The 25,603-nt window shown below is 44.5% G+C and overlaps 1 protein-coding gene across 2 annotated transcripts in view; it reads left to right on the top strand.

Annotated features, from left to right (window-relative positions):
• The window catches only part of RASGRF2 (Ras protein specific guanine nucleotide releasing factor 2), a gene marked incomplete at its 5' end in the record, with an annotated part of 256,694 nt that overhangs the window by 214,328 nt on the left and 16,763 nt on the right, over window positions 1–25,603 (top strand). For both annotated transcript variants that reach the window (XM_080803329.1, XM_080803328.1), the window contains 4 exons: window positions 14,004–14,116; window positions 21,758–21,818; window positions 22,115–22,218; window positions 24,493–24,577. In XM_080803329.1, the coding sequence (XP_080659455.1) occupies window positions 14,004–14,116; window positions 21,758–21,818; window positions 22,115–22,218; window positions 24,493–24,577 (363 nt within the window). The remainder of the gene's footprint in view (window positions 1–14,003; window positions 14,117–21,757; window positions 21,819–22,114; window positions 22,219–24,492; window positions 24,578–25,603) is intronic.

Genomic DNA, 25,603 nt, shown 5'->3' with positions numbered 1-25,603 from the left:
TTTTCCTGATTCCAAAAATTTTCATCTGTTACACATTCTGCCCTAGTTTCTCTTCATTTTGTTATGCCTTTTCACTCATTTATTGCCTCTCATGTTGAAAGGAAGACACAAGGCCTGGCTGGGTTCCTCCCACATGCCTTGTCTATGCGTTAGTGGAAGCAGGAGCCCAGAGTCAGGACACACGTGTTCTTCTTCCAACTCTGCTACTGTATCTTCTGTGGGGCCCGATTCTGTCCCTCAGCCTCACTGGGGGAGAATATTCTCTTCTGAGAATGAGAACAACCGTCCATCTCTTGCCTCCCCCAAGGATGTAGTGAGGGTTGAAGGCAACATTGAGTCAAGAAGCGTGAAAGACATAAAGTCCACCGTAGGTGGGTATGACCAGATCCCTCCTAACTAAGGACAGATGAACATTTCATCCCGGGACAAGGAGTCCTTAGTTCCCTGCAGACCTGGCTTGTCTCCTTCATCTTTGTGTCTGCTTCCTCAGGACTCTGCCGTGCTGGGCACCTGGGAGATGCCCAGGAAGAATGCTCAAAGCCAGTTTATGCATTCTCTCCAGGAGGTCATCTGCAAGCATTTACAGTTTCTGAAGTCAGCCAAGACAGAGACTAAAGCCACCAAGGGACCAGAAATCAGGGCTGTGTGTGTAGAAAATCTGAGAGAAAGAAGTGTTCTCATTAGGTGTCTGCACACTTCTCAAGTGTTTCCTGCTAGGAGGCCTCATGTGTCATTTGCACAATTCCAAGCTGTCTGCAGGTTTCGGGGCCACCGTGCTTTTAACCATGTGCTCCTGGGCTGCTTTGTCTTCTCTGCACAGACGAGAGGGCAGGGCTTTGAGGCTGACCTCGAGTGTGTGTGTTAGCGGCCTGGTATGTATAATCTGTAGCAATTTGGGTTTTCCTGCATTGCCTTATTGACCCACTGATCCTGGAGAGAGACTCTGTCCAGTTGTTTGAGGAATCCTACAGACCTCGGAACAGCACTAAGGAAGGAGCCTGCAGTGGTGTCTGCAGGTTACGACCTGCTCACTCTGACTTGGTACCATGGGAGGGACACCTGGCCAAGAATGAAATGATCCCTCATTTTCTTAACTGTAGGTTAGGGGGAATGTTTTAAAAGCACGAGATCAGATAAAAATGACCTACTCGCATAAAAATCTCCTTCCCCACGGAATCATGGAGGAACTATTGCTACTTCCTCTCTTTTCCCTCCTTCATTCATTCGCTAGTAAGAATTGAGCCCTAGAGGGTGCCAGACACGGGGTAGAGGTGAGCGTGAGAGGATCCAGACGTCGCCTGAGTCAAGGGAGCTGGCCTTCAGTCTCCAGTGGAGAGGACTCCAGGAACGCCAGCACGTGCCCCACAGGAGTTAGGCACCGTCCGTCTACCACATCCAGAGCAGGGCCCGGCTCCACCTGCCCCGGCATGTGGAAGGGGAAGCAGGGAGTGGAGAGGAGGTGTTTTGGGGATAGAGCAGGGGACCTTTAGGGAGGCTTCCAGGCTGAAGGCAGGCCAAGCGAGGCCAGGAAGGAAATGTCTTACTGGACTGAACGGGGAACTTGGATAATGTATTGGACTGGCCATTCTGATTGAAGAAGATAGAATTCTGTACCTAAAAGTTCTCAAAGATGTTGGTGCCTGCCCCAAAGCTATGTGCAGGCTGGGGAAGGATAGCGGACAGAGCAGTTTAATGGGATCGGTGAACAGCGGTGCCACTGCTTGATGACTACATCCTTGTTTGTGGCACAGGAAGTACAGGTCATGTGGGCGAGCAGCTTCACAGACTGTATCAAAATGACTCAGCTGTTGGGTTTCTAACTCACTAGTCCTCTTACACTCATTGTTTGGGGAACAAAGAGAGCATGCATTTAGCTGATGACGAAGAACTCTCGAGTTTGTATTTTGGTTTATATGCTTTGTGCATTTTACCAAGCTATTACATTCATATAAGGGGCACTGAACTTAGGAGTGTGGCTCAGTGACTTTTTACCTTGAATGCACCTGTACGACTACTACCCTGATCAAGAAGATAACATAGCACCCAAGAGGGTCTTCCCAGCCCATGCCCCTCATCTCGGGCATTTCCCAGTCTTCTGTTGGTTTTACTATTGTTCTTATTGATATTATGTACTTTCTCCATAGTAAGGATAAAACTCCTTATCGGCCAATGACACTCATTTCCCCCTATTTGCTCTTTCACTGTGAATGGTATGTATGATACTTGTTATGTACACACACACTTCTCCCATTATCAGAGAGCTTTATATGTAGTCTGTCATGTAGAAGTACACACGTACACACACACTCACACAGACCCTAGCGTCTGTTTGTTAGAATCCACATCCTGTAGGACTTCCTGAGCACACTTAACAAAGAAACAGAGGTTGGGGTATGAGATGCGAATCAGCAGCTCTCACAACTCGACTTTGTAGTCCCGTGTAGTAGTTGAGGTGAAAGCTTTCACACCTCCAGAAATCCCCGTTGGAGCTGACCTCGGGCCACTGTGTCCATGTAGCATGGATGTCGGAACCGAGGGGCCTTTGGAAGGCTGCTTGAGAAGGGGTGGGGCAATGGGGAGGGCTTCAGGGTCGGAGTTACCCGGATGGCAATCCCCTCCCTCGCATCCATCAGCCATGTGCCTGAGCAAACTATTCAGCTCCTGCAGGACTCCATTTCTCCTTCCATCTAAGTGCGGATGGTATCCCTTCTTTCTTCTAGCGACTGTGAGGATTACGTGAGGTAAGACCTGTTAGAGCAACCGCCGCAGATGAATGCTCAGAACGTCACAGATGGCTTCTCCTGGCAGAGCCCTGTGGGGGCCTAAACCCAGGCAGATGTTGTTACTCTGAGGCGATTAGGTCTCAGAGAGGGTCAGTTACCGCTGCCCAGGTGAACCTTTTATAATGGTGGAAACGTTCTGTATCTGTAGTGCCAAGGGCAGTAGCCACATGTGGCTCATGGAGCACTTGAAATGCAGCTAGGGTGACTGAGAAACGGAAGTTGGGACGTTATTTAATTTAGTTAAATTTAAATAGTCACATGTGACAACGAATGGCTCCAGTATAGATGCACAGTCCTAGACCCCTCAGAGGTACAGCTGTGAGCCAAACCCAGCTCCCCGATGCCTGGCTCAGAACTCCTCCCTCTCTCCAGCAGGGCGCCCTTCCTCTGAAACAGGAAAGCATGGTCATCTCCGCTTGGCCCCAGCAACCAGCCTGCTAAAGAGGGGCACACTTCTGTGGGGTCTGTAGACAAAGCAAACTTTTAAGTAACATCAGTGTTGGGGTTTTCTCAATCCCAGAGGAGATGGTGGCTCTTTTCCCAATAGGGAACGTACCAGTGAGCATCTTCGCGTTTGGGCTTCAAGCCTGCCGCTCCAGACCAGGGGTCCAGTGGGATCGTGCCTAGTTGACCACTTGGGGCAGGAATACAGGTGCTGCTGGGATGGCAGGGACTTCGTGTGTTCAAAGACCGCAGGGATCAGGGCGTCCTAAAATGAGAGTTTCTACAGTTCGTCTCTTCTATCAGTTATTTCGACAGATGACGGGGAGCCCTTTTTTAATTTTAAAAATTTTTGGCCTTGCTTAGCAAAACACTAAATCTAGCAGCAAATGAGAGCACTGAGTGCAGATCTGTTCTTTGTTCCCAATCTGAAATGGAGGTTGGGCCAAGGACGAGCCTCGTACAGACTTTCCATGTGGGTGGGAGGATGAAAAGTCTAAGTAGGATCTGACTTACAGATCAGACTAAGCCGCTCCTGTGGACCCTTCTGATGGTGCTCAGCCGCCCTCCAGCCCCGCCGTCCTGCCCTCGGGCTCAGCCCCTCCTCCTCTCCACCTGGTCCTGCCCATCGGCCGTGGGGGGCTCCCCCACCCACGCTCCCTGTCCGTTTCTGCTTTGAGCCAGGGCTCTTCTTTCCACTGAACCAGTCTGAGCTTTGAGGCTGTCGTAATCATGATACAGGGCACCTGGTCTTTCACAGGCAACTTGAGAACATGACGCCCCACCTAGAAGGCAGTTTCCTCTATGAGGGTGCATTCTGAGTGACAAGACTGGCCATGTTTTTGTTTTTGTGTCTGGAAGCGGTTTTCAGATATTAAGTCATTTACCCCCTCACTTCAGCCTTTTAAGGGAGGGAAGGGAGATGTTGTTGTTATCCAGCTTTACAGATGGGGAAATGGAAGCCTCGGGAGGTGAAACGATCTGCCCGAAATGACACGGATAGCAGGTAGCAGAAGTTGCTTCCGTACCCCAGCTGCCGGCTGCCCAGCCCACGCTCTAATCCCCGATCTCGCTCGCCAACTCTTGGAGCGTGGACAGCTTGAAAGCAAAATGTACAAAGCCACTTCTGACTCAAAAAGGCGAGAATATCATATGCTAACACTGACCATGCTTTTGCTATTTCTGAATCTTTCCTTAGGAAAGTTACTTTTGTCCCAGAGTCTCTTCTGTGTCCCTTAAACAAAGGATCTGTACGGTCTCAACCAGCCAGAGCGCTGCCTCCCTTCTGAAGGGCGGCCCCTCTTGCATATTCAGACGGTGATTTATAGGCTGCCCCCAGTGCTGGCCCTGGAGGGAGCTGGAGCTAGTGCTACGGTGAAAAGTCAGGAGACCCCAGACATCCCACCTAACAGGTGGATGAGGATGCTGGCCCCCTGCTCAGCAGCCCCAAAGTATAGTGAGGCTCCTGTCCCCTGTCAGTGGGTGTGGATGGGGATGCCGGGAACAAGGAGAGAGAATTGAGTTGCAGTGTGAGAAGCTGGCAGCTGTGAACTAACTATTTCTGTTTAATGATAAATTCGTTGTCTCTTGCTTCAGCCTTGCAAATCGTTGTACAAAGGCACTAAATGGGAAGATAATCAACGGGATACACACTTCTTTATGTTAGTCTCGTCTATACTAGTTAGCACTCATTCGCTTCTAGTTGTCCACACCATTTCCCGTGGACCTCTGCATGTCCAGGCTAAGAAATCCTGAATGTCCCCCAGTACAAACCAGTGTTTGTTCCCAAACTCTGATTTCCCAGGAAGGGAAGCCAAAGTGACACGGAGAATGCTGTATTTGATTTAATTAGGCCAGCCACTTAAGTTCCTTTGGGCTCCTCCTGATTTCCTGGGCACGTGGGCTGGTACTTACTTTCATCACTTTCGTATCCGATCCTGCTGTATTATTTTATCAAAATCTGCTTGCCCTTCTCCCCTCAGAACAAACTGCCTTGGGCATCACACTTCACTTGAGTTCCTGGGTCAGGTGAAGGACTCAGGTGAAGAGAAAAGTCTGGAAATCTGAATTCTAGTCTGGATTCCCATGCAGTTTACCATCTTCCTCATTCATAAAACTGGCAAAATGATCTATAAGGGGTTCTTATGCACAAATGAATTGTCAAAGGGCTCTAGAAAATATAAAATAAAATATAAAATCAGAAACTATTATCTGATTACTATGGATTTTCTTCTTTCCTTTTTTTTTTAATCCTGAAGATAGATTTTCATTTTTTAGCTCTTTTTTCTGTGGTCCAGGCAAACAACCAAGTAAGAAGATCCGACTTCCTTTAACTACTTACCACAGTTGTCGCTTATCTTTTATACATCCCTATTGTTAGCCTTTAAACTATCCTTAAGCTTTCCATGCATGTCTTTAAAAACAAGAAAAGAAAACTTGGTGAGAAATTAACAACAGGATTTATTTAAGTCTGTGTGAAACGGAATTAAGAGTTTAGGGAACCAGTGTGTTAAATGGAACTTATTTTCAGTTCCCATTGTTGCCAAGACAGAAATTTAGCTTTCTCCGTAAGACCAGCAGGATTCTTTAACCTTCTGTGGTTGGGTTTCATGGACAGAAAACACTGAGAAACACCATATGGGATGTTATATACATCAGTAGCTTCTTACATCTTCCACTTCACATTCTACATGCTCGTAATCACTTGTGGACCCAAGAGGTATTTCTGGAGCCCCGTGGCATGCAGGACTGAGTCCTCAGTCCCTCCTGTGGACCCCGCCCCTGTCCCCCAGGACTCCAAGGAGCCAGCTCAGCACTGGGGCACTAACAGGTTTGTTCAGGTCTTATTTTTTTAATTTATTTGTTTGTTTGTTAGAGAAAGAGAGCACAAGCAGGGGGAGCAGCAGGTAGAGGGAGAAGTAAGCTCTCCGCTGAGCAAGGAGTCTGATGCGGGGTCTTGATCCCAGGACCCTGGGATCATGACCTGAACTGAAGGCAGACACTTAACCAACTGAGCCCCCCAGGCACCTCTTTGTTCCTGTCTTAAGGTGTTTCCTACCTGCTGCCCTTTCCTTGTGCTTCATCTCCTGCTCAGTCTGCTTCCGGATGTCGCCAACCTATATCTCTTAATGTCTTTGCATAATGAAGTTTCTTCCTGGACGAATGTCAAAGGTTCTACTTCTGCCACATTCCTGACTCTGAGTGTGTCTTCTCCATGGGGAAAGCTTCTCCAGCTTCCTTTACCAGTCTTTCCCCCTTTTATGGGTCAGGACACGGAGAACAAAGTGTAACTTATAGACCACTCTTCACTAAGGCTTCTTCTCAAGTTAAGGTCAATGATAATTTTGTTGGCATGTGGCATTAATTAACGAAGAAAATTTAAAAATCAAGATTCATAGCAGGCCTTTCCAAACTGTTATCTCTCCCCTCTCCAGTCTTTGTCATTGTCTTGAAAGCTACAATCCTATCAATTAACCATCTCTCTAGAAACCAGTGGAAAACATAGAATCTGGAAAATTATTTCCTTCTTCTGATAAATGCTTTTGAAATTAACTGATTCTCTTCTGAGATGTTATGTGATTTCAAGGTTGTGGGCCGTATTTAAAATTCTTCTAAGCTCAGCTGTCCAGGTCTAAAGGCTGGATTTTAGCAAGTCTTCAAATGCAGAATCATTTGTTAGAAAATGGTTGAATATATTATTTTCTGCATGGTTTCTTCCTTCTCACTGAGTTGGTGTCATTCATTGCCATTTGCCTCCCCCCGGTTATTTTTGTTCTAACATATCTTCCACATTTTGCATTGTGCCTTCCTCTAGTAGCCTCCCACCTCACATCTGCTAAAATAATTTCCCCAAACGCCAGTTTAAGAAGAATTAGGTAACATATTACCACACATCTCAAAGTCAAGTAGCCTCCCTAGAACTTTTGTCCATTCATTCAACAAGTATCTGAACCCCCACCAGGAGCACCTGTGCTTACCATATTTGGGGCTTAATTGTATCTGGGATTTATCACCTCTTCCTGGTGCATATGCCACTACATGCTGGTCAATTATACATTTTCTTTCTTTCTTTCTTTCTCTCTTTCTTTTTCAGTTGCACATTTTCTATATATTCTGTTTCTCTTTGGAGATTCTAGGACCTTATGAGTAAGTGTTCAACAGGTGCTGGAAAGTTTGGAATTACTGTAGAGTTGTCTTGTAGGGTTTTATTCCAAAGGTAATGCCCTTCCTTATGTTCTTTGAGTCAGTTGTTCTTTTTGTAGGGCAAACAAAGAGGCTTTTAAAATATCTTTGTAGTTGGGTGATGGGAAATGCTGGAAAACCCTGCCTTTCACTTTTCCAGTGACAAAATGTGATTCAGAGTCAAGGTTACCCAGAGGTGGCAAGAAGGCTGGTTGACCAGGGGTGGTGACCAGTGGACAAGGCCAAACAGGTGCTTTGCAGGGTCTCCCTTGCCAGCTGTTAGCCAGCACTATCTGCCTTGGGATCAGGTTTCAACATTTACCTTCTGAATAAGGTCTCCCCTCCTCAAAAGAACTGAAAACCACACTGGTTTAGAGGATTGTTATCCCTGGTTCATTAAAATGAGGAATCCAGAAACATGTGCTCAACCTATGAAGGTTGATCTGCATAGATCTTGGGAAGATAATTCAGCACCTGTGCTACAGTTTCCCAGGTGACAAAATGGCCCAGACCTAACCTAAATCTACACCACAATATAAATTCAGCTCTTCGTCTTCTGTAGTCAAAGAGAGCAGCAAACACTAGCATGCTTTTCATTGCCTTGAAAATCATTGTCAGGGCGTCTGGGTGGCTCAGTGGGTTAAGCCTCTGCCTTCGGCTCAGGTCCTGATCTCAGGGTCCTGGAATCGAGCCCCCACATTGGACTCTCTGCTCAGCAAGGAGCCTGCTTCCCTTTCTCTCTCTCTCTGCCTGCCTCTCTGCCTACTTGTGATCTCTCTCTGTCAAATAAGTCAATCAAATCTTTTAAAAGAAAGAAAGGAAAGAAAGAAAGAAAATCATTGTCAAACCCCAGGCTCTTATTTTTGAGTCTAACACATCCCAAGCCCCTTCTTTATGAGCCCACTGTCCCAGGTTTTAAAATTATTTATGTGGTTTTACTCCATTCTGCAGTATTTCTACTTTCCTTTTTAAAACTCTGGCCACAGTTGGGAATAAACTGTACTGATTACAGTGAGAAAATTATTCTTGCAATTCTCTTTACCCTCAAACTGTGTTTATTGAATCAGATTTTCCCAGTGTCCTAGAGTTCCCTTGGCCATGCATAGTGTATTACTAATTACTGCCCTGCTCTCCTGAAAGAATGAATGTAATTGCCCGCACGCCTCAGCCGTCAGCAGGGATTTAGTTCCAGGGGGCTGGAGAATCTGATTTATTGCATCACAGATTGTTTTTCTGTTGTATGATCTAGTCTTATTAATACAAACCTGAGTTTCAAGATCTCTATCTCAGATGGGTGTTAGTTAGTATAGGTGGGAAATAGCTCCAGCAGGGCAATCAGCGTCTGATAATGTCTTTTCAGCCCGAGCTACCCACGCTAGATCACTGATAGCCACTGTTTTTGGACAGTCGGGTGTTAGCAGTTGAGAAACTCGGGTGTTCCATGGACACTGCCTGGGGTCGAGTCCTGAGTCTGCCGCTTGCTATCTGTTGTGACTTTGAACAGGATACTTGGATTCCCTGTACCTTGACTTCCTTGCCTGTAAAATGGGAATAATAATGATTGTAACTGTGTTAAATTAGATCATAATTAAAATACCATCTGGCATGTGGGGAACTCACAAAGTTTTAGTTACCCTAACAACCCCAGGAACTCCATCAACCTGGGGGAAATACTGACTTTCGAATCACTGATAAATGTGTCGGAGCAGAGTCAATAAATCTTGGTAAAATAAAATTATTCTTGCCATAGCTTGTGTCTTGAGGGGGATCTAACGTCATTGGCTGGTAACCTCTTGTCCCTAAGCATTTGCCAAGTTCCCTGATAGTCCAGGTGAGCTGTCCCCTCTTTGCAGGGGTTCCCAGAGCTGCATTTGCAGGCCCAGAACCTCTCCTCCGACTCAGCGGGGCAGGGCCCCGCTCCCCCATCACAGACCCCTCTCCCTGGGCTCTAGGGGTTAATAATGTTTGCTTCATCTGCCCATCACCCACACTGCTGTCCTCTGCTCTGCCTTCCCCCGCCCCGAGACGTCATAAATTGAGGTGCTCAGGAACTGCTAAAGGAGTAAGAACTATCCTCTCCTCTCCAGAGACTGAAATGTCACAGTCTCCCATTTTGCCCGCTGTCCGCCTTTGGAAGCCAGGTGGTTTCTTCTTTCTGATCTTCTGTCTCCTCATCTCTGCTTCAAACATCGGAAAACAAAAACTAACCTACATAAGCTGTTGCTGGGATAGCTTGGGTGACTGCCTCAGCTCCTGTTGGACGCGGAGGGCTCGCTGATCTGGGGCACGAGAGAACCCGACAGCAGGCAGCTTCCCCGCTCAGGGCCTGGCTCACACTGCGCTCCGCCGCCCGCCAGGTTGGAGCACCCAGGCGGTGCGGACTCCCGCAGAGCCGGACGACCCAGGAGCGCCATCTCGTGGGCGCCCCGATTGCTGCCTCCGAGAAGGAGCCGGTGTTCTTCAACGCCCCCCAACCCCAACGAGGGTTCTCATTTCCCATTCAGGGCCTGGGGAAATGCGACAAAAAATTAGATTCCAGATAATTTAAAAACGGCTGTCAGGCAGACTTATTATGAATAGTCTACCTCTGGATTTAAATAGGGCAAGTGGCTTTTAGCTGCTCTAGATTTCTAGTGAAGTAGTAGCAATTACGTTTTGAATGGGGACTTTCAGATAGGTAATTCTGCATTTCACATGCATTGGTAAAAAAAGAAAAATTTACATTCTAGGTAGTACATCAGAGGATTTGGAATTTTTTTTTTTAGTCAGTTTTTGAGGCGTTGTTTTTTGCATGAATTAAAAAAAAAAAAATACACAGTGGCAAGTCTTGCTGCTGAAAATGTGATCAGCATCACCCAGGAGCTCATTAGAAAAGTATCCTTGTTCCAGAACTCCTGCGTTAGAATCTGTGGTGAGGGGCCCCTGGGTGGCTCAGTGGTTAAGTGTTTGCCTTTGGCTCAGGTCATGATCCCAGAGTGATGGGATCAAGGCCCTTGTCGGGCTCTCTGCTCTATGGAAAGTCTGCTTCTCCCTCTCACTCTTTCTCTGTGCACTCTCGCTCTCAAATAAATAAAGTTTTTTTAAAAAAGAAGAATCTGTGGTGAACCGTGGGCCTATTGGCAGATAGGAACACAGGTTATCGGAGTCAGAGGGACCACCTGTGTTTTTGTCCGCTTGCTGGTACCTCCTTCCTTGTCTTGTCTCAGCAGTATGATCACGTCCCTTCAGCCTCCATGGCCCACCTGTGACACAAGATCATAGGTTCCTGCCCTGTCTACTTCTGGGCCAGCCGAGGGACAACTGAAATCATGCACAGTCGGTCACTTTGAACGTGAGAAAAACCTGTGCAAACGTCAGGGGAAACTACGCTTGAGAATTATTACGTTTCCTACTCAGCCGTCCCTGGATAGTGTGCTTTCCTCAGCTACATCACCAGCAGAGCGAATGCTCACCTCTAACCTTCAGCAAGCCGCTAAGAGTGTCTGGTCAGATTCCACCAAGGTTCCAAAGGGCTCTCTCAAGCTAGTCTTTCCAGAGCTCAGAATAATAAAATGACATTTTGTTTTCCTTAATGAGACCTTTCACGCATCTTGCCTTCCTGGGGTCTCAGAGCTGTTTTCCCCTGTTGAGCCCAGGATGGGGCAAAGCAGGTACTCAGTGGAGCTTGTTGATGAAACTGCTTATTATCCCTCAGCAAGGACCAGACACTGGCCTGATGTCCTTCCCACTAAACCACTTAATGCTCGTCAGATGATGTGCATCGTTAGAGAGACTGACACAGCTACAGGAGGACTCTATCATCTCACTAATAAATACCAACATTCATTAAGGAAACAGACTCCCGAGGGCTGAGAAATTCTCTGGTGGTGCTCAGGGATTGAAGTTAGTGGGGTTATTAGCTATTTACAAATACTCCCCTCGCCTTGAAATGCAGGAGGGGTTGGACAAATTAAAAACACAGTAGCAAGATATGACTCTCTTTTCCCTGCATACATTTTTAATTTTTTTTAAGGTTTTATTTATTTATTTGAGAGAGAGAGCGAGAACGAGAGAGAGCATGAGAGGAGAGAGGTCAGCTGGAGAAGCAGACTCCCTGCCTAGCAGGGAGCCCGATGTGGGACTCGAGCCAAAGGCATTTGCTTAACCAACTGAGCCACTCAGGCACCCCCTACTTGCATGTATTTTAAAAGAAAAACCAATAGCCAAGAAGCTGTTGGACAATAAATAGATGAAATTTTAGGAAAATCTATCAGCCGGAAGCCTGAGAATGCTAAGAGATATTAACCTCCTTGTTGCCCCAGGCCTGGGGGGGCTCTTGTCCCAAAGAAGTGATACTGATTGTCAGGCAGTAAAACTGAAATACTGAGAAAAATTTGTTACACAGTTTTCCACCTAACTGAGGCACAAAAATATCTCAAATTAGGGCAGACTGTCGCATTGTCTGCAATTTGTGAAATTACGGATCCTTTTGCCCCTAATTTACTAAAATAGGAAGTGTGTGCTGTTTTCTTTTTGCTGGATTCATTCTAATTAGCAATGTTATCTCTAATCATTTACAAGAATTCAGAATGTCAGTGCTTCAAAATTTCCTTCCTTAAAGTTAAAATGTAGTTGTAATGAGTCACTTTGTATAGAAGGGAAAATGCACGTACATGACGCCTGCACATAGAAAGATAGTCTCTCAGAGTCAGGACCTTGCAAGCAGGACCTAGCAGTGTGCAGATCGTCTCTGAAAACCTGACCATCCCAGCATGCCGCCTGTCAGTGTATTATAAGAATGCATTTAATAAAAGAGTGTAAGAAACATGATGTTACCTTTTTACTTCTTTTTTCCAACTTTTTACCTTTAAAAATTTCACATCAGGAGAAAAATGCCAGAATAAGACAAAGAACACTGATACCCATCTACAGTCACTCATAATAATTAACGTGCTCACCGTATTTGTGCTCTTCCTCTCTTTCTGTCTCCTCCCTGCCCTCCCAAACAGGGACCTGCTCTTAAACAGCCTCGGTTAAAATGATCATATTCAGGACAATTTAACATTGATGCTATTCCCAACTAGTACATAATCTTGACTTTTGACAGTTGTCCTAGTGATGCCTTTATGTCATTTTCCCCTTGACCTCAGATCTAATCCCTGATTCACCTGTCCCATGGAGCTGTGGTCCCCTCGGTGTCCTTTAAAATGGAACAGTTCGGGGCAGCTGGGTGGCTCAGTGGGTTAAAGCCTCCGCCTTCGGCTCAGGTCGTGATCCCAGGGTCCTGGGATCGAGCCCCGCATCAGACTCTCTGCTCAGCGGGGAGCCTGCTTTCTCTTCTCTCTGCCTGCCTCTCTGCCTACTTGTGATCTCTGTCTGTCAAATAAATAAATAAAATCTTTAAAATAAAATAAAATAAAATAAAATAAAATAAAATGGAACAGTGCCAGTTTTTCTTTGTCTTTCAATGCATTAACATTTTTGAAGAGCACAATGCTTCCTCACAATGCAAATGTGAGATTATGCATTTTGGGGAAAAAAAATAACTGATGATTTTCACAGAGCATCACATTAGTAGGTACCTGATGTGGGCTTGTTCCGTGATGGGTGATGGTAACTGATCACTTTGTTAAGGTGATGTCTGCTGGAGTCTCTCTTTGTAATTAACAAATCGTTTCTGGCAGGGGCCAGAGGGTACTCTGACACTGTTAATTCTGCCTCCCAATAAATTTCAGCATCTAGTCAGCTGCCTGATCAGTTACTGCTTTGGGCAAAATGGTGGGGTTTTTTCTCTTTTGTTTCTTTGCATTTATTAGTTGGAATTCTACCATAAAGAAAAGTTCCTCTTCTACCCTCTTTTTGTATGTACCTATTTGTGTCTTTGGGAGCACCACTAGGGATTTACAGGTTGTTTTGATTCAGTTGGTTATTACTTATCACTCTTATGATTCATTTTGATGCCCAGCTTTGCCCAGTGGGCGCCCCTTCAGTCTCACTCCTTGGCTTGCTTGATGCAGCCCCATCAGTCTGTGAATGTCATTTATTCTTTAGCTGTTCACCTGTCTGTATGGAAGTTCTTAACTCAAGTTACTGCCCAAATGACAGATTTTATTCTTGCACAAGATTTTTTTTTTTTTTTTGAGCTATTGCTATGCCCCAGTTACTGATCTGACACATAGTCCGATGGGAAACCAGACCATTATTTCAGCCTTTACAATACAGCAGGTTACGGTAGGGGGCACCTTGGGAGCATCAGAGCAAAGCCCTTTATCCCTTAGGATTGAATTAAGAAGCTCCTGGGAAAAAGTTTATCACCTCCTAGATGTGCAAGATAAATAGAAGTAAACGTGGGAGGAGGCCTGGTGGTTCAGGCTAAGGGAAGCACCTGTATCTTTGAGAAATTCCCACCCCCTGGGGAGCCTGTCAGAAATACTGACAATAGGACCGCTTCCCAAACCAATGAACTCAGGATCTCTGGTGGGGAGAGCAGTCCTAGGGTCCATACATTTTAATTTCCATACATAGCTTCTAGAGAATTTATCATGAGAAACGGTGTCATGTATCATAGAGCTAAAACCTTCACAACTAAAATTTTACAAGCTGCATTTTACTTTATAGGATTTTGAACTCAACAATGAACTAAAGATGAATGTCCTCAATTTGCTAGAAGAAGTTTTGCGAGACCCAGACCTTCTTCCTCAGGAAAGGAAAGCCACGGCAAATATCCTGAGGTAAAACGCGGTTGCAGGCGCCTCCTAATGACGTAGGCTGATTTCTGCGATGTTCTAGAAAATAAAATCCTATCAGACCAGGAAGATGTATCTTAGACTTCTGGGGGCTGCCAGGAGTCTGCTGTCACCGCAGAGTGTGACGTATCTGCTTCTCATTTCTGGGGGCAGGTTGGTGTCTGTGGCCTCAGGACGACCTCTCCTAGGGGACCACATAACTTGTGTGGAGTGCGGGAATGCAGCTGCTCCTGTCGGTGGCCCGACAGTGGCTTCCTGAGGAACCAAAAGTGAAAAGGAGGATGCCTTGAGGATCCTCCCCTGTGACCCCAGCAGGCACTGCAGAGAGAGGCAGCTTTCCTGCCATTACTTCTGGTTGTTGGTCATAAGCTCGTGTTTATGAGCAGGGTGGTAGCATTTCTGTGAGAGTCCCGTGCCCCCGGTTTGTGGATGTGGTGCCAGGTGGTAGTTAATATGTTTTCTCCAGCTTGTTTCACTGGTCCTGGACCAGTTTTACTGATGACTTCTCAGGTTGGGATTCCCGCATCATGTCGGTTGTATAAAAGCTGGTAGGTGCGATAAAAGCTTAAACTTTGGGTTTCCCACAAGAGACGGTTTGTGGTTGACATTACACCCAGCATCCAAGCGGATAACAAGCTTTCCTGTAGCTTCTTGAACTGATGGGTGGAGGTTTCTCTAGTCTGCTCTGCAGGAGGAGGATGGCCATCAGTGGCTTTGTGCAGACATTTCAATTACCGCTCTCCCCCTGGCTCCTGGCCATATGGTTAGTCCTACTCAGGGATGGGAAACCCAGCATCTATCTGCTACACCTGGTGGCTCTTTACCATTTTGGCTTCTAGTTCCATTTACAATCTCTGGAAAGAGTCCTTTCTTTCTTCTGACCTTGACTATATTGTTTCTTTGTTATCCAGAATTCAGTGTACAGAGGCAGTCCATCTTAGTTCAGTCTACCATGTTTTTGGAAGCCACTCTCTAAGGCAGCGATACCAGATTTTTGGCCTGCAGCATTTTAGCAATTGGCTCCTAAGTCATTCTTAGTTCCATCAGTTCAAGATCCCATCACCAGACCCTTCTTTGGTTTAGGGGCTCTTGCTGGTGCAGCGTGTCTGCCCCCAAACGGTATGTTGACCTTCAAACCCTGAGTACCTCACAATGTTATTTTATTTGGAAATAGGGCCATTGCAGTTGTAATTAATTAAGATGAGGTTATACTGGAGTAGCATGGTTCCCTAATCCACTATAACTGGTGTCCTTATGAGAAGATGGCCATGGGAAGAGAGAGAGAGACATGGAAGATGGCTGTGGGAAGAGAGAGACACAAAAGATGGTCATGGGAAGCGGGAGTCACTGAAAATGGTCACAGGGAGATGGAGCAGAGACTGGAGTGAGACAGCGGTAGTTTGAGGAATGCCATTTGCTCACAAACCACTAGAAGTTAAACAAGGGAGGATTCCTCTAAAGGCTTCAGAGGAAACATGACCCCACTGACACCTTGATCTTGGACTTCTAGCCTCCAGCACTCTAAGACAATAAATTTCTATCCTTTGAAGCCATCTAGTTTGTGGTGCTTTATTAGGGCAACTCTAAGAATCTATTAAGAGCCCTCTTCACTTTTTTCCATCCTATGAATACACCCAAATAAGCTTAGGGCCTCTGTTACTGTGTTTATTTTCAGATTTTAAAATTGTAAATACATTTCCAGATAAAGCCTGGTTTCAGTGGATAAGTGGTATCTGTGAATGATTACTATTCCTCTGTTCTTTATATAAACATTTTATTATGTTGTTTTTATTTCAAACACTGATATTTTGAAACAGCTTTCTAGAAGTTTATGCCCCAGGGACATTTGACTGGGCAGCTTCTGGGAAGTGAGGGTGTTCAGACTAGGAAAGACTCTCAGGATTGACAGACATGCTGCCCATCCCCTCACAACACCCATGCCAAACATTCCCAATCAATCCTGAGGGCTTTCTGCCTGTACCAGTGGGTGAGCTCAGAACTCCGTTAACTGGCACGTCATTGATTGGAGTTGGCCCTTAAGATGAATCCTATTTACCATTACAGGCCTTATTGTTTATCAGGCTTAAGATGTGCAAACTCTTTTTGTTGAATAGATGACCTGAGAATTAAAGGTGTGGGATCAGTAAGAAATAGAAATTTTAGTAGATGGTACAGCTGGGAGCATGACATGGAGCCGAGTTTGATTCTAAGTTTTGCAGGATTCACAGATAAAATCTTGGTTCAGCTCCTTACAGCTGTCAAGTTTCTTAACTGGTCTAAACCTCAGTTCCCTCAGGTATAAAATAAGACTAGTAGTACCTACTCTTGAGTTGTTGTAACGATCACATAATATAATCTGTACAAAGAGGTTAACATGCCTGACATAAGTAGCAGTTGTTTTACTGCTACATTTATTATTATTATTATTATTATTATTATTACTGTTAGCTTTGACAGCAACTCTTGGGAAAAATACTTTTTTCCATCAAGGCAATACAGCGCAAGCAAAACCAAGCTAGGTCTTAGTCAAACTCAGCTTTCCTTAGACTTTATCACCTTGTCTACACCAAAGAGATTATAACATTAAAAGCCAATTTAATATTGCATAAAGACATGAATGCAATAAAAAAATCATTCAGATGTACACTTAAAGTGGATGAATTATTTGACGTGGGAATTATATTTCAATATAGTTGTTACAAAAGAAACTATTTTCCTAAACCACTTGCTATTTTGTAAAAGAATAAAGGAAGTAAAAAGCAAAACAAAAAAGCAGTTCTATTGATGGGATACCCCAGCTGCCCACCCACACTTCTGATCCCTTGCAAAGTCTTCCCAAAGTATTTCGAAAGTCCCAAGAAACGTGTGCTCAGGAACAAACCCGGTCACTTTTCTGCCTCAGCATCTTTATTCAAGTTCCCTGCCCCAGATACCACTTGAGAGAGAGACCTTATCAGAGTCACCATTGTTTCTGACTAGAATGCTGTCTGCTAGGGCTTTAAAGCCACAATTTCCCTATCAAAAAGCTGACCCAGATGCCACCTGACCCATCCCTGCGCCACATGCACCCCAGAGCGGCCTCACCCAGCCCAGAGTTTAGGTCTCTGGTGAAAATAGCTCCTTTGGCTCTTGTTTCTACATCTTTCACAGTAACCATTCAAAATTCACCCACAAAACCAAGCAGAGAACATCTATCACACCATCCATTCTCCTACCTCTGACCTTCTTTCTTCCCATGAGGCCAAAACAATCAAAAGTCTTTGTTTAGCCCTGAGCCTATCAACTAAAACATACAGATACCAGTGGGTCACCAGCCCATTAGCTGAGCACACAGCCAGACCCTGAGTCCCAATTGGGTTAGCCGGGTCTTGGAGGCACTAACTTATCTACCCAACAAGTGAGTGAATAGATTTGTGCAAAAAAAAAAAAAGAAAGAAAGAAAAAGAAAAGAAGAGAAAAGAAAAAATCCTGGTGCAAGAAAACTACTGATCTTTGATTGAAGTCCCTCTGCCAAGTAATTCATTCCACCAGCACTAAGCTTAAGGGTCCCTGCCCCAGCACACGATTGTGCTTATAGGAGGAATAATGATACATTAATTTATCAGGGTTTTTGATAACTTATCATACAGATACTTGTGTTTATATGTATGACATTTACATATTTATATTTTTAAAATCATGTCAGAATGATTAGAAAGTAGAGTAGGAGGTAAGACCTCAATATAACCATCACTGATGGAATGCCATGATTCATTCATGAAATTCTTTGTGAAAAAAATATCATCATGGAGTATAATAAATAATCAGAAGGATTATTTATATAATAAATAATCAGAAGGATTATTTAATAATTATATGCAAATTATAATAATTATATGACAATTATATAAAATAATAATTATAAAGATTATTAAATTTATAATTTAATAGATATAATTTATTATATATAATAATTATAATTATTATATAATAATTATAGATCTATATTATAATTATTATATAATATATAATATAATATATATAATATATATAATATATATATTATAATTATTATATAATAATTATAGATCTATAATATCATAGATATCTAGATATCTATAGATATCTAGATATCTATATATATTATAGATATATCTATATATCTATAGATAGATCTATAGATCTATCTATAGATATCTAGATATCTATATATCTATATATAGATCTATATATCTAGATATATATATATATAGATATATAGATCTATATATAGATATATAGATATCTAGATATCTATAGATAGCTCTATAGATATCTAGATCTATATATCTATAATATATATATAATATATATAATATATATTATATATATTATATATAGATATAATTTATGAAAATTATAAAGATGTTATATATATATAATATATAGATATAATTTATGAAAATTATAAAGATGTTTCTGTTACTTTATTTCTTTTTTTTTTAAGATTTTATTTATTTATTTGACAGAGAGAGAGAGATCACTAGTAGGCAGAGAAGCAGGCAAAGAGAGGGGAAAGCGGGCTCCCTGCTGAGCAGAGAGCCGGATGCAATGCGTGGCTCGATCCCAGGACCCTGAGATCATGACCTGAGCTGAAGGCAGAGGCTTAACCCACTGAGCCACCCAGGTGCCCTGTTACTTTATTTCTTAATTTGGAAACAAACAGGGAATTATTTCCAACCAAAGCCAGGAGACTTTAGTACTCAAGGTTTCCATGCATTTGTGGACATCTGACTTTTTAAAAAATATGCCAGAGCATAGGTAGCAATGGGCTCAAGTAAGTCTGGAAGGAAGGAAAGCCATGCCCAAGAAAGCAAAGGAAGGAAGGGGTGGTCTGGCAGGTCCCCGCAGGTGAAGCTACAAGCAATTAAACCAGTCACAAAGTGAGGAGGAGCAGAGACGGAGGCAGGTCATGCCATGGGCGTAAGCCTGCCAGTCTCAGCGGCAGGCAGTCCGCCCAGAGTGTGGGGACCAGTCTGGGGACAGAGGCCAATTGCTCCTGGCTCTGCTTTTAAGCCTATCTGATTTCCACTGTTGTAAGAGGACTTTTCCAGTTGCAGAACATAAATAATCCTATTTCCTTTTAAATGTTTTATTTGGCGTTTCATTATAAATGCACATATTTTTAACTGATCATGCTGACTGGGAGATGTGAAAGGAGCCCAGTGCCCTGGCTTGTCCATCAATGCACGAAGACAGTCTGAAGACTAGAAACACGTCCATCCTCTATTGGAGCTGGGCCAGAGGTAGAGGCACCTTCCCTCTAAGGGAAAATTTATAAACATACCTCCCAGCGAATACAAGTTGTGGCTGCGAGAGATAAAGACATATCACACTGTAGTCAAATGTAGCCCTGACATTAGAGAGGTATTGCAGTCAAGCTGTATAACACCGAGATATAAACACGAAATGTATTTAAGCATACATTACATTTACACAGGAAACTGAAAGCTCCCAGTAATAAACCATTTCTGTCTCACAGGGGTTACTTTATAATGAAGAAGCTTAATAGGCATACATAGTTTTTTGTCTTGTCTGTGACTAAAAACTTCTGCTCAAGGGATGCCTGGATGGCTCAGTCAGTTAAGTCTGCCTTTGGCTCGGGTCATGATCCCAGTGTCCTGGGATCGAGCCCCGCATCAGGCTCCTTGCTCGGCAGGAAGCCTGCTTCTCCCTCTCCTACTCCCCCACTTGTGTGTTCCCTCCCTCCCTCATTGTCTTTCTCTGTTAAATAAATAAATAAATCTTTAAAAAAAAAAAAAAAGACCACTGCTCAAGACTTTTCTATTTCTAAAATACCAATTCCTCTCCAACGTTGTCTGACTAGCTGGTTTCTGAATCTATGTAGACAGAGATCTTGGTAGACAACTAACATGCCATAAAATGAAAAAAAAAAAAAACCAAAAAAACAAAAACAAGCGATGACTGACTTCATGGGTGGGCAACTGGAGTGGGTTTATGTCATGAAAAGGTGACCCACAAACCTCACAAAGTCCCAAGAAGCATAAATAGGCATTTGGGAAAAGAGAAGACATTAGATAATTGAACAGGACCAGGACGCATCTTGGAACATTAGCGTGAGATCACTGATGAAAGGAACATTTGATAGAAGCTAACCAACATCCTGACCACTTCTTTCCAAGGAAAAACTATTGCCTAACCTCATAAAAGAAAGAAAAAAGGAAGATATTTTCCATCGGTACAGATAGTTATGTGGCTACCGAGCTCTCTCCAGGAACCTAGACGACCCTGGAAAGAATGACATAAAGTTTGGGAAAGAGTTGCTTTTATCCCCTATGTGGAATCCTTAAGTGTGATTTAACAGTCTTTGGAGAAAGACTTGCATTTGCTTATTTTTTTCCTCACCTTCATCTGCCTTTTCTCATATGATGAGTATTTCTTTCCGCTGACAAATGATACGGCTCATTGCTGACAAGAGGACGGCCACTCCTTTACTCTAGAAGGAATCTTTTCCCTAGTGAACAGCCAAAAGCTTTTGTAAGAGGGGAAGAGAGAGGAAGGAGACTGGGCTTTTTTGGATGTGTTCTGTGCTGGATCCTTGAAGAGGTGCCTTCACACGACTGCCTAAGACAGGCGAGAGCAACAGGACAGCGTACTGACTGAACCCTGGGGAAGTTAGTTCGTCTGAACTTTGGTTTCCTCATCTGTGAAATGGAGATCAGAGTGCTTACTTGGAGGGGACTTTTTACGCGATGAGAGAGTGTATGTCAGATGGCTCACACATGGCCTGCATGTGGGGAGTGTACAGTAACCCATCTCTGTCGATTTCGTATTTTTGAGTTTTATTTTCATCAGTTCAGAGTACTGCGAACATCACTCATTATTTCTTTGAAAACTACCCCCCTCTAGGAGACAGGTTACATGGCTCGGGAGCGTTGAAACATTTTATTACTTCTAATATATGATCATGCTTTCGTTTTGGTGAACTTAAAATGCTTGGCCCAGATGGCAAGTTATATAATCAGTGTCATTCTCCTGGACTCTGAACTTCTGTTGGTCATGAAATATCACTCCCACTCTGAAACCAGCACCCACTTCAGGATTAATTAACTTAGGTATTTATGCAGTCATTCATCACTAGAAAAAAAATATATTGTGAGCCGAGTAACTATGTGTGTGGGGCTACAGCACCAAATGTGTCTCAGGAAAGGCCATCTGGGAATCAAGGGAAACGAGTTTACCTGCTGGCTGCTGCCTTGAGTGGTTCAAATTCTTGTCCCCCAGGAACTCCCCTGAATTTCAGGTGCACAGGTGCACGGGGACCGGGTGGTTTTCAGGCTCCCTTTGATGTGGTGTTTTATTTCCCACGTTGTATGTAACAAGTTGGCTCCCTGGGATAAGCCAGCCCTCTCAGCGACCCTCCTGGGTCTTTAACACATGTGTTTTTCTCTTTCTTTGACCTCCTGTCTCCAGCTCATGTCTCTGGAGCCTCCAGCTGGCGGCACAGCCTTGTGCACCCCAAACCCTCCAGCTTGCCAGCCAGGGAAAACCAAACTGCACATGGTCATTTCATTCCTGGCATGCCTGTTTTCTTTTCATGGGGGATATTTTTATTTTTATTTATTTGTTTGTTTGTTTGTTTTTTAGGGCCCTTTCCCAAGATGATCAAGATGACATCCACCTAAAATTAGAGGATATAATTCAACTGGTAAGTCCAGCCATGGTCTCATCCAGCACAGCTGTGTGCAAACTCCCTCTCGAAGGCAAGCACTGTTATGGCCATAACTGAGCACTGGGAGCTCGAGCGCCGTTCTCGGTGAAGCATGGTGAGACGACCTAGATTCGACTCGGGGGTCAGCACTTGGTCCATGCTGTGAATGTTGGCTGGTATTTCTGAGCCTTCTGCCATTGTTTTCAAGGCTGGAATCCCTGAGGGACGTTGTCCTTGAGCGGCTGCGGGCACTGGGTCTCAGCGTGTGTCATCCCCACCTTCCTCTCTTGCAGACAGACTGTCCGAAGGCTGAGTGCTTTGAGACCTTGTCAGCCATGGAGCTGGCTGAGCAGATCACCCTCCTGGACCACATCGTCTTCAGAAGCATTCCCTACGAGTGAGTGCGGCCCTCCCCACTGCAGACACCCTCAGGCAGGCCCCGGGGGCTTAGAGCTGCCATTACTCCTCAGACAGACGTGTGTGCACAGAGGTGTGAGTCTTAATCTTAAGATGGTTTGGTCCAGCTCCAATGCCTTTTGGTCCTAGTTTATGTTAGAAATATGGCTTTGGAGACGCGGGGACTGTCAGGATATTTCTTTCCGTGCAGCAGTTTCCATGGAATGGGAATTTCTTTGTATTCTTACCCCCTCGATTATAGGAACGTCACTCTGGCTGCAACCATAGTTCTCGAACTGCGTGGTGCCCGAAGTCCTTTGGGAAGCTTGTTAAACATGTACATTCCTAGACATCCCCTTCAGAGATTCAGGTTCTAGTAGGTTTGAGGCCAAGGAAATGGCATTTTCCATGAGAATCCCAGATGCTACTGTGTGATCTAAGACTATACTTTGAGAAGCATTGATGATGGGTAAAATCTGGGAATTCTGCTGCAACTCCTCACCTGCTCCCACGAGTCAACAGGTATTGCTGACCTATGAGACTCTGCGACACAGTGTGGCTAGATTCCCACTATGGAGTGCTCCCTGAGTGCGTGCAGAGCAGAGCCCTGGGATGTCAGCTGCCCCATGATGAACGGCCGTGTCACCGCTTCAGCCTTCTCACGTAGAGCACGAGGGGACCCATAGCCCCTTCCCACTGCAAAATCAGGGGCTCCACAAGCAAGGTCTTTGGACAAATGGCCACTGTTGGCCCACGTCCTTGAAATAGCTAAATGAAGGATGAAGGAGGGGCTGGGCAAGAGATACACATGTGACCCGTGTCACAGGTAGGAAAGACACCATGATGATGGGGAGAGTGTGGTCAGGCGTGGCAGTGGGCGGTCAGAGAGGCATAAGGGCCCAGGCCAGAAGATGCCCTGCAGGCTGTTCTGTAGATGGTGTATCTTCTCATCCTCCCCATCTCTGTTGATGAATGAGGTTGGGGGGATGAAATGTCGACTATTGGCTGTCCAAAAGAACCCAGTGACTACTCGAAGTCTTGAGTTAGAAACCACAAGTGCCATGGGGCATTTGGGAGGGGCTCTGTCAGCTAAGCATCCAACTCTTGATTTTGGCTCAGATCATGATGTCAGGGTCATGAAATCGACCCTCACTCTGGACTCAGCCCTGGGCATGGAGCCTGCTTGAGATTCTCTGTCTTTCTCCCTCTGCCCCTCCCCAACTTTCTCTGTCTCTCTCTCTCTCCCTCTAAGAACAAAAGAAACCACAGTGCCTCCCCCCACCTCCTGACTCGCCTCTAGTCAGTGGGGATTCGGGAAGGGGGAGATGAACCTGACTGAGCTCTGTGGAGGAGGAGAAAGAGCAAAGGCCAAACCCCACGGTCAGTCTCTTCCCGGGACTCTCTCTTCCTCTCCTCCCCTCCCTGCTGGCTTGGACATCGACCCATTATCTTCATCTGTGGAACTGCCACACCTTTACGTCCAACAGCCCTGCAGGAACTTGGAGGAACAAAAAACCTTTTGCAGAAACTCACTCAACATTTCTGGATTAAGACTGTGTCAGAGTAATTTCACTTCAGGTTCTCTTTTGTCAAGCCAATACAAAATACTTGCCATATGCTCCAGCTTGCCTGTCCATTGCTTGCTGTGATCTGGTGGGCTGCTCGGGAGCAAAGTGAAGGGGCAGGGATCTTACTCAGAAGACAGACCTTCCAGCAGGCTGAGCTCCTACCACTGTAACTGCTTTCCCCATATGAAGTGGTAACAAGTGTTCATGCAGCCTTCACCATGTGTCCTGTTCTGGGCTCTTGGCCGAGCAAAGGGAAATCCCTGCTCGAGGATTTGACATCGTCCTGGAGAATATCAGAGCAAAGTGGAGGAACACATTTTGTTCGTAATAAACATTTTTGGTAGTGATGGATTTTTCAGCCCTTCTGCTAAGGCTTAAAAAATTTTAAGCCGATCCAGGGAAAATAGTCCTGGTTCCTGAGTTAGTACTTAATGTCTTTATTCTTCTTGTGATGGTCATTGTGTTCCAGTTTCAGAGGAGCCTTTATCTTGATCCTAATAAGGACAAAATTCCAAACATTTATAAGAGAAAGGTGGAAATTGAAAAATCTTTTTCTTTTTGGCATCGAGTGGTAAAATGCTGGAGATGAGCCAAAATTCATTTGAGATGGTCAAATTTAATGTATATAATATTTGTACTCATAGTTCAGGATCATGGCTGCCATTTTAAAAACTTAACTGGTTTTCTGTTCTGCTTTGAACTTACAGAGAATTTCTTGGGCAGGGGTGGATGAAGCTGGATAAAAATGAAAGAACACCTTACATTATGAAAACCAGCCAGCACTTCAATGATGTGAGTAACCATAAAAATAAAACTTGGGCATGTTATAGGAAGCTGAGTATCAGGGTCTTACAATTCCTTCCCTAAAATAAAGCAAGTCTGCCCCCCACTTTTTAAACAAAACTGATGGAAGTTTTTTGTTTTTTTAAAAATCTTCGATCTTCTCTAAGAGCTGTGAGCAGTGATGTAATAATTTCTAGTTAACTTCCAGACATAAGAGGTTCACTTCTGATGGTACTCAAGTCTGGTAAATGCTCAATAATGCATAGATTGCTGCTATTATTACTATTACAATCATCATTACGTCGTGGTGATACATTGACTAGTTGTACTAGCATATGTGTCACTGGTCCCTGGCGGTGCTAGTGACAGTAAGGTTGGGTTAGTACAAATCATCCTCATTATTACTGAACACTCAGCGCATACGCATTCCGGGGTTGGAAGGGACCGCTTCGAGCGTAATTACAGTGTTGCTGCAGCTGTGCACGCTGGTGACCAGCTGTCGGTCCATCTCCCTGCTCTGCTTTTCTCTAGCAGTAAGACGGAGCTGTTTTTATACCCGCGGACTCCTAATCGGTTCTGTTCTAATGATCTTCACCCTTTGATGGAACCACATATGTGGGAGTATCTTGAGGCCTAGCTAGGCAAAGGGAAGGCTCCCTTTCTGGTTCTACTGGAAAACAATAAAAGGAATAATGATGTTAAAAAAGAAAAAAAAGACTATGAGGTTCCCTGTAGGTAAATTAATAAGACGTTCAGCCTCACGATAAAAAACAACAGTGTAGATTCCCAAGACAGTGCTTTGTGCAGGGTACCTGAAGGTTACACGTGTGCTCCGTGGATGTTACCCCACGAGGAGCACCCATGCCACTGCTGCCTAAGGGACAGGACACGGGAGCGCTCCGGCTCCTCTTTGAGAAGCAGAGCCCCTACTTAGGAAATGGACTTCTGTTTTCTGTGCCGTACATACACTTGGGATATAATGAACAATCAAATGAGAAGTTCCCTCCCAGGTTCCAGACCCTCACATCCCCTTGG

This window comes from Martes martes (assembly GCF_963455335.1).
Source record: "Martes martes genome assembly, chromosome: 5".
Taxonomy (NCBI): Eukaryota; Metazoa; Chordata; class Mammalia; order Carnivora; family Mustelidae; genus Martes; species Martes martes.
This window is presented reverse-complemented; position numbering and strand designations above follow the sequence as displayed.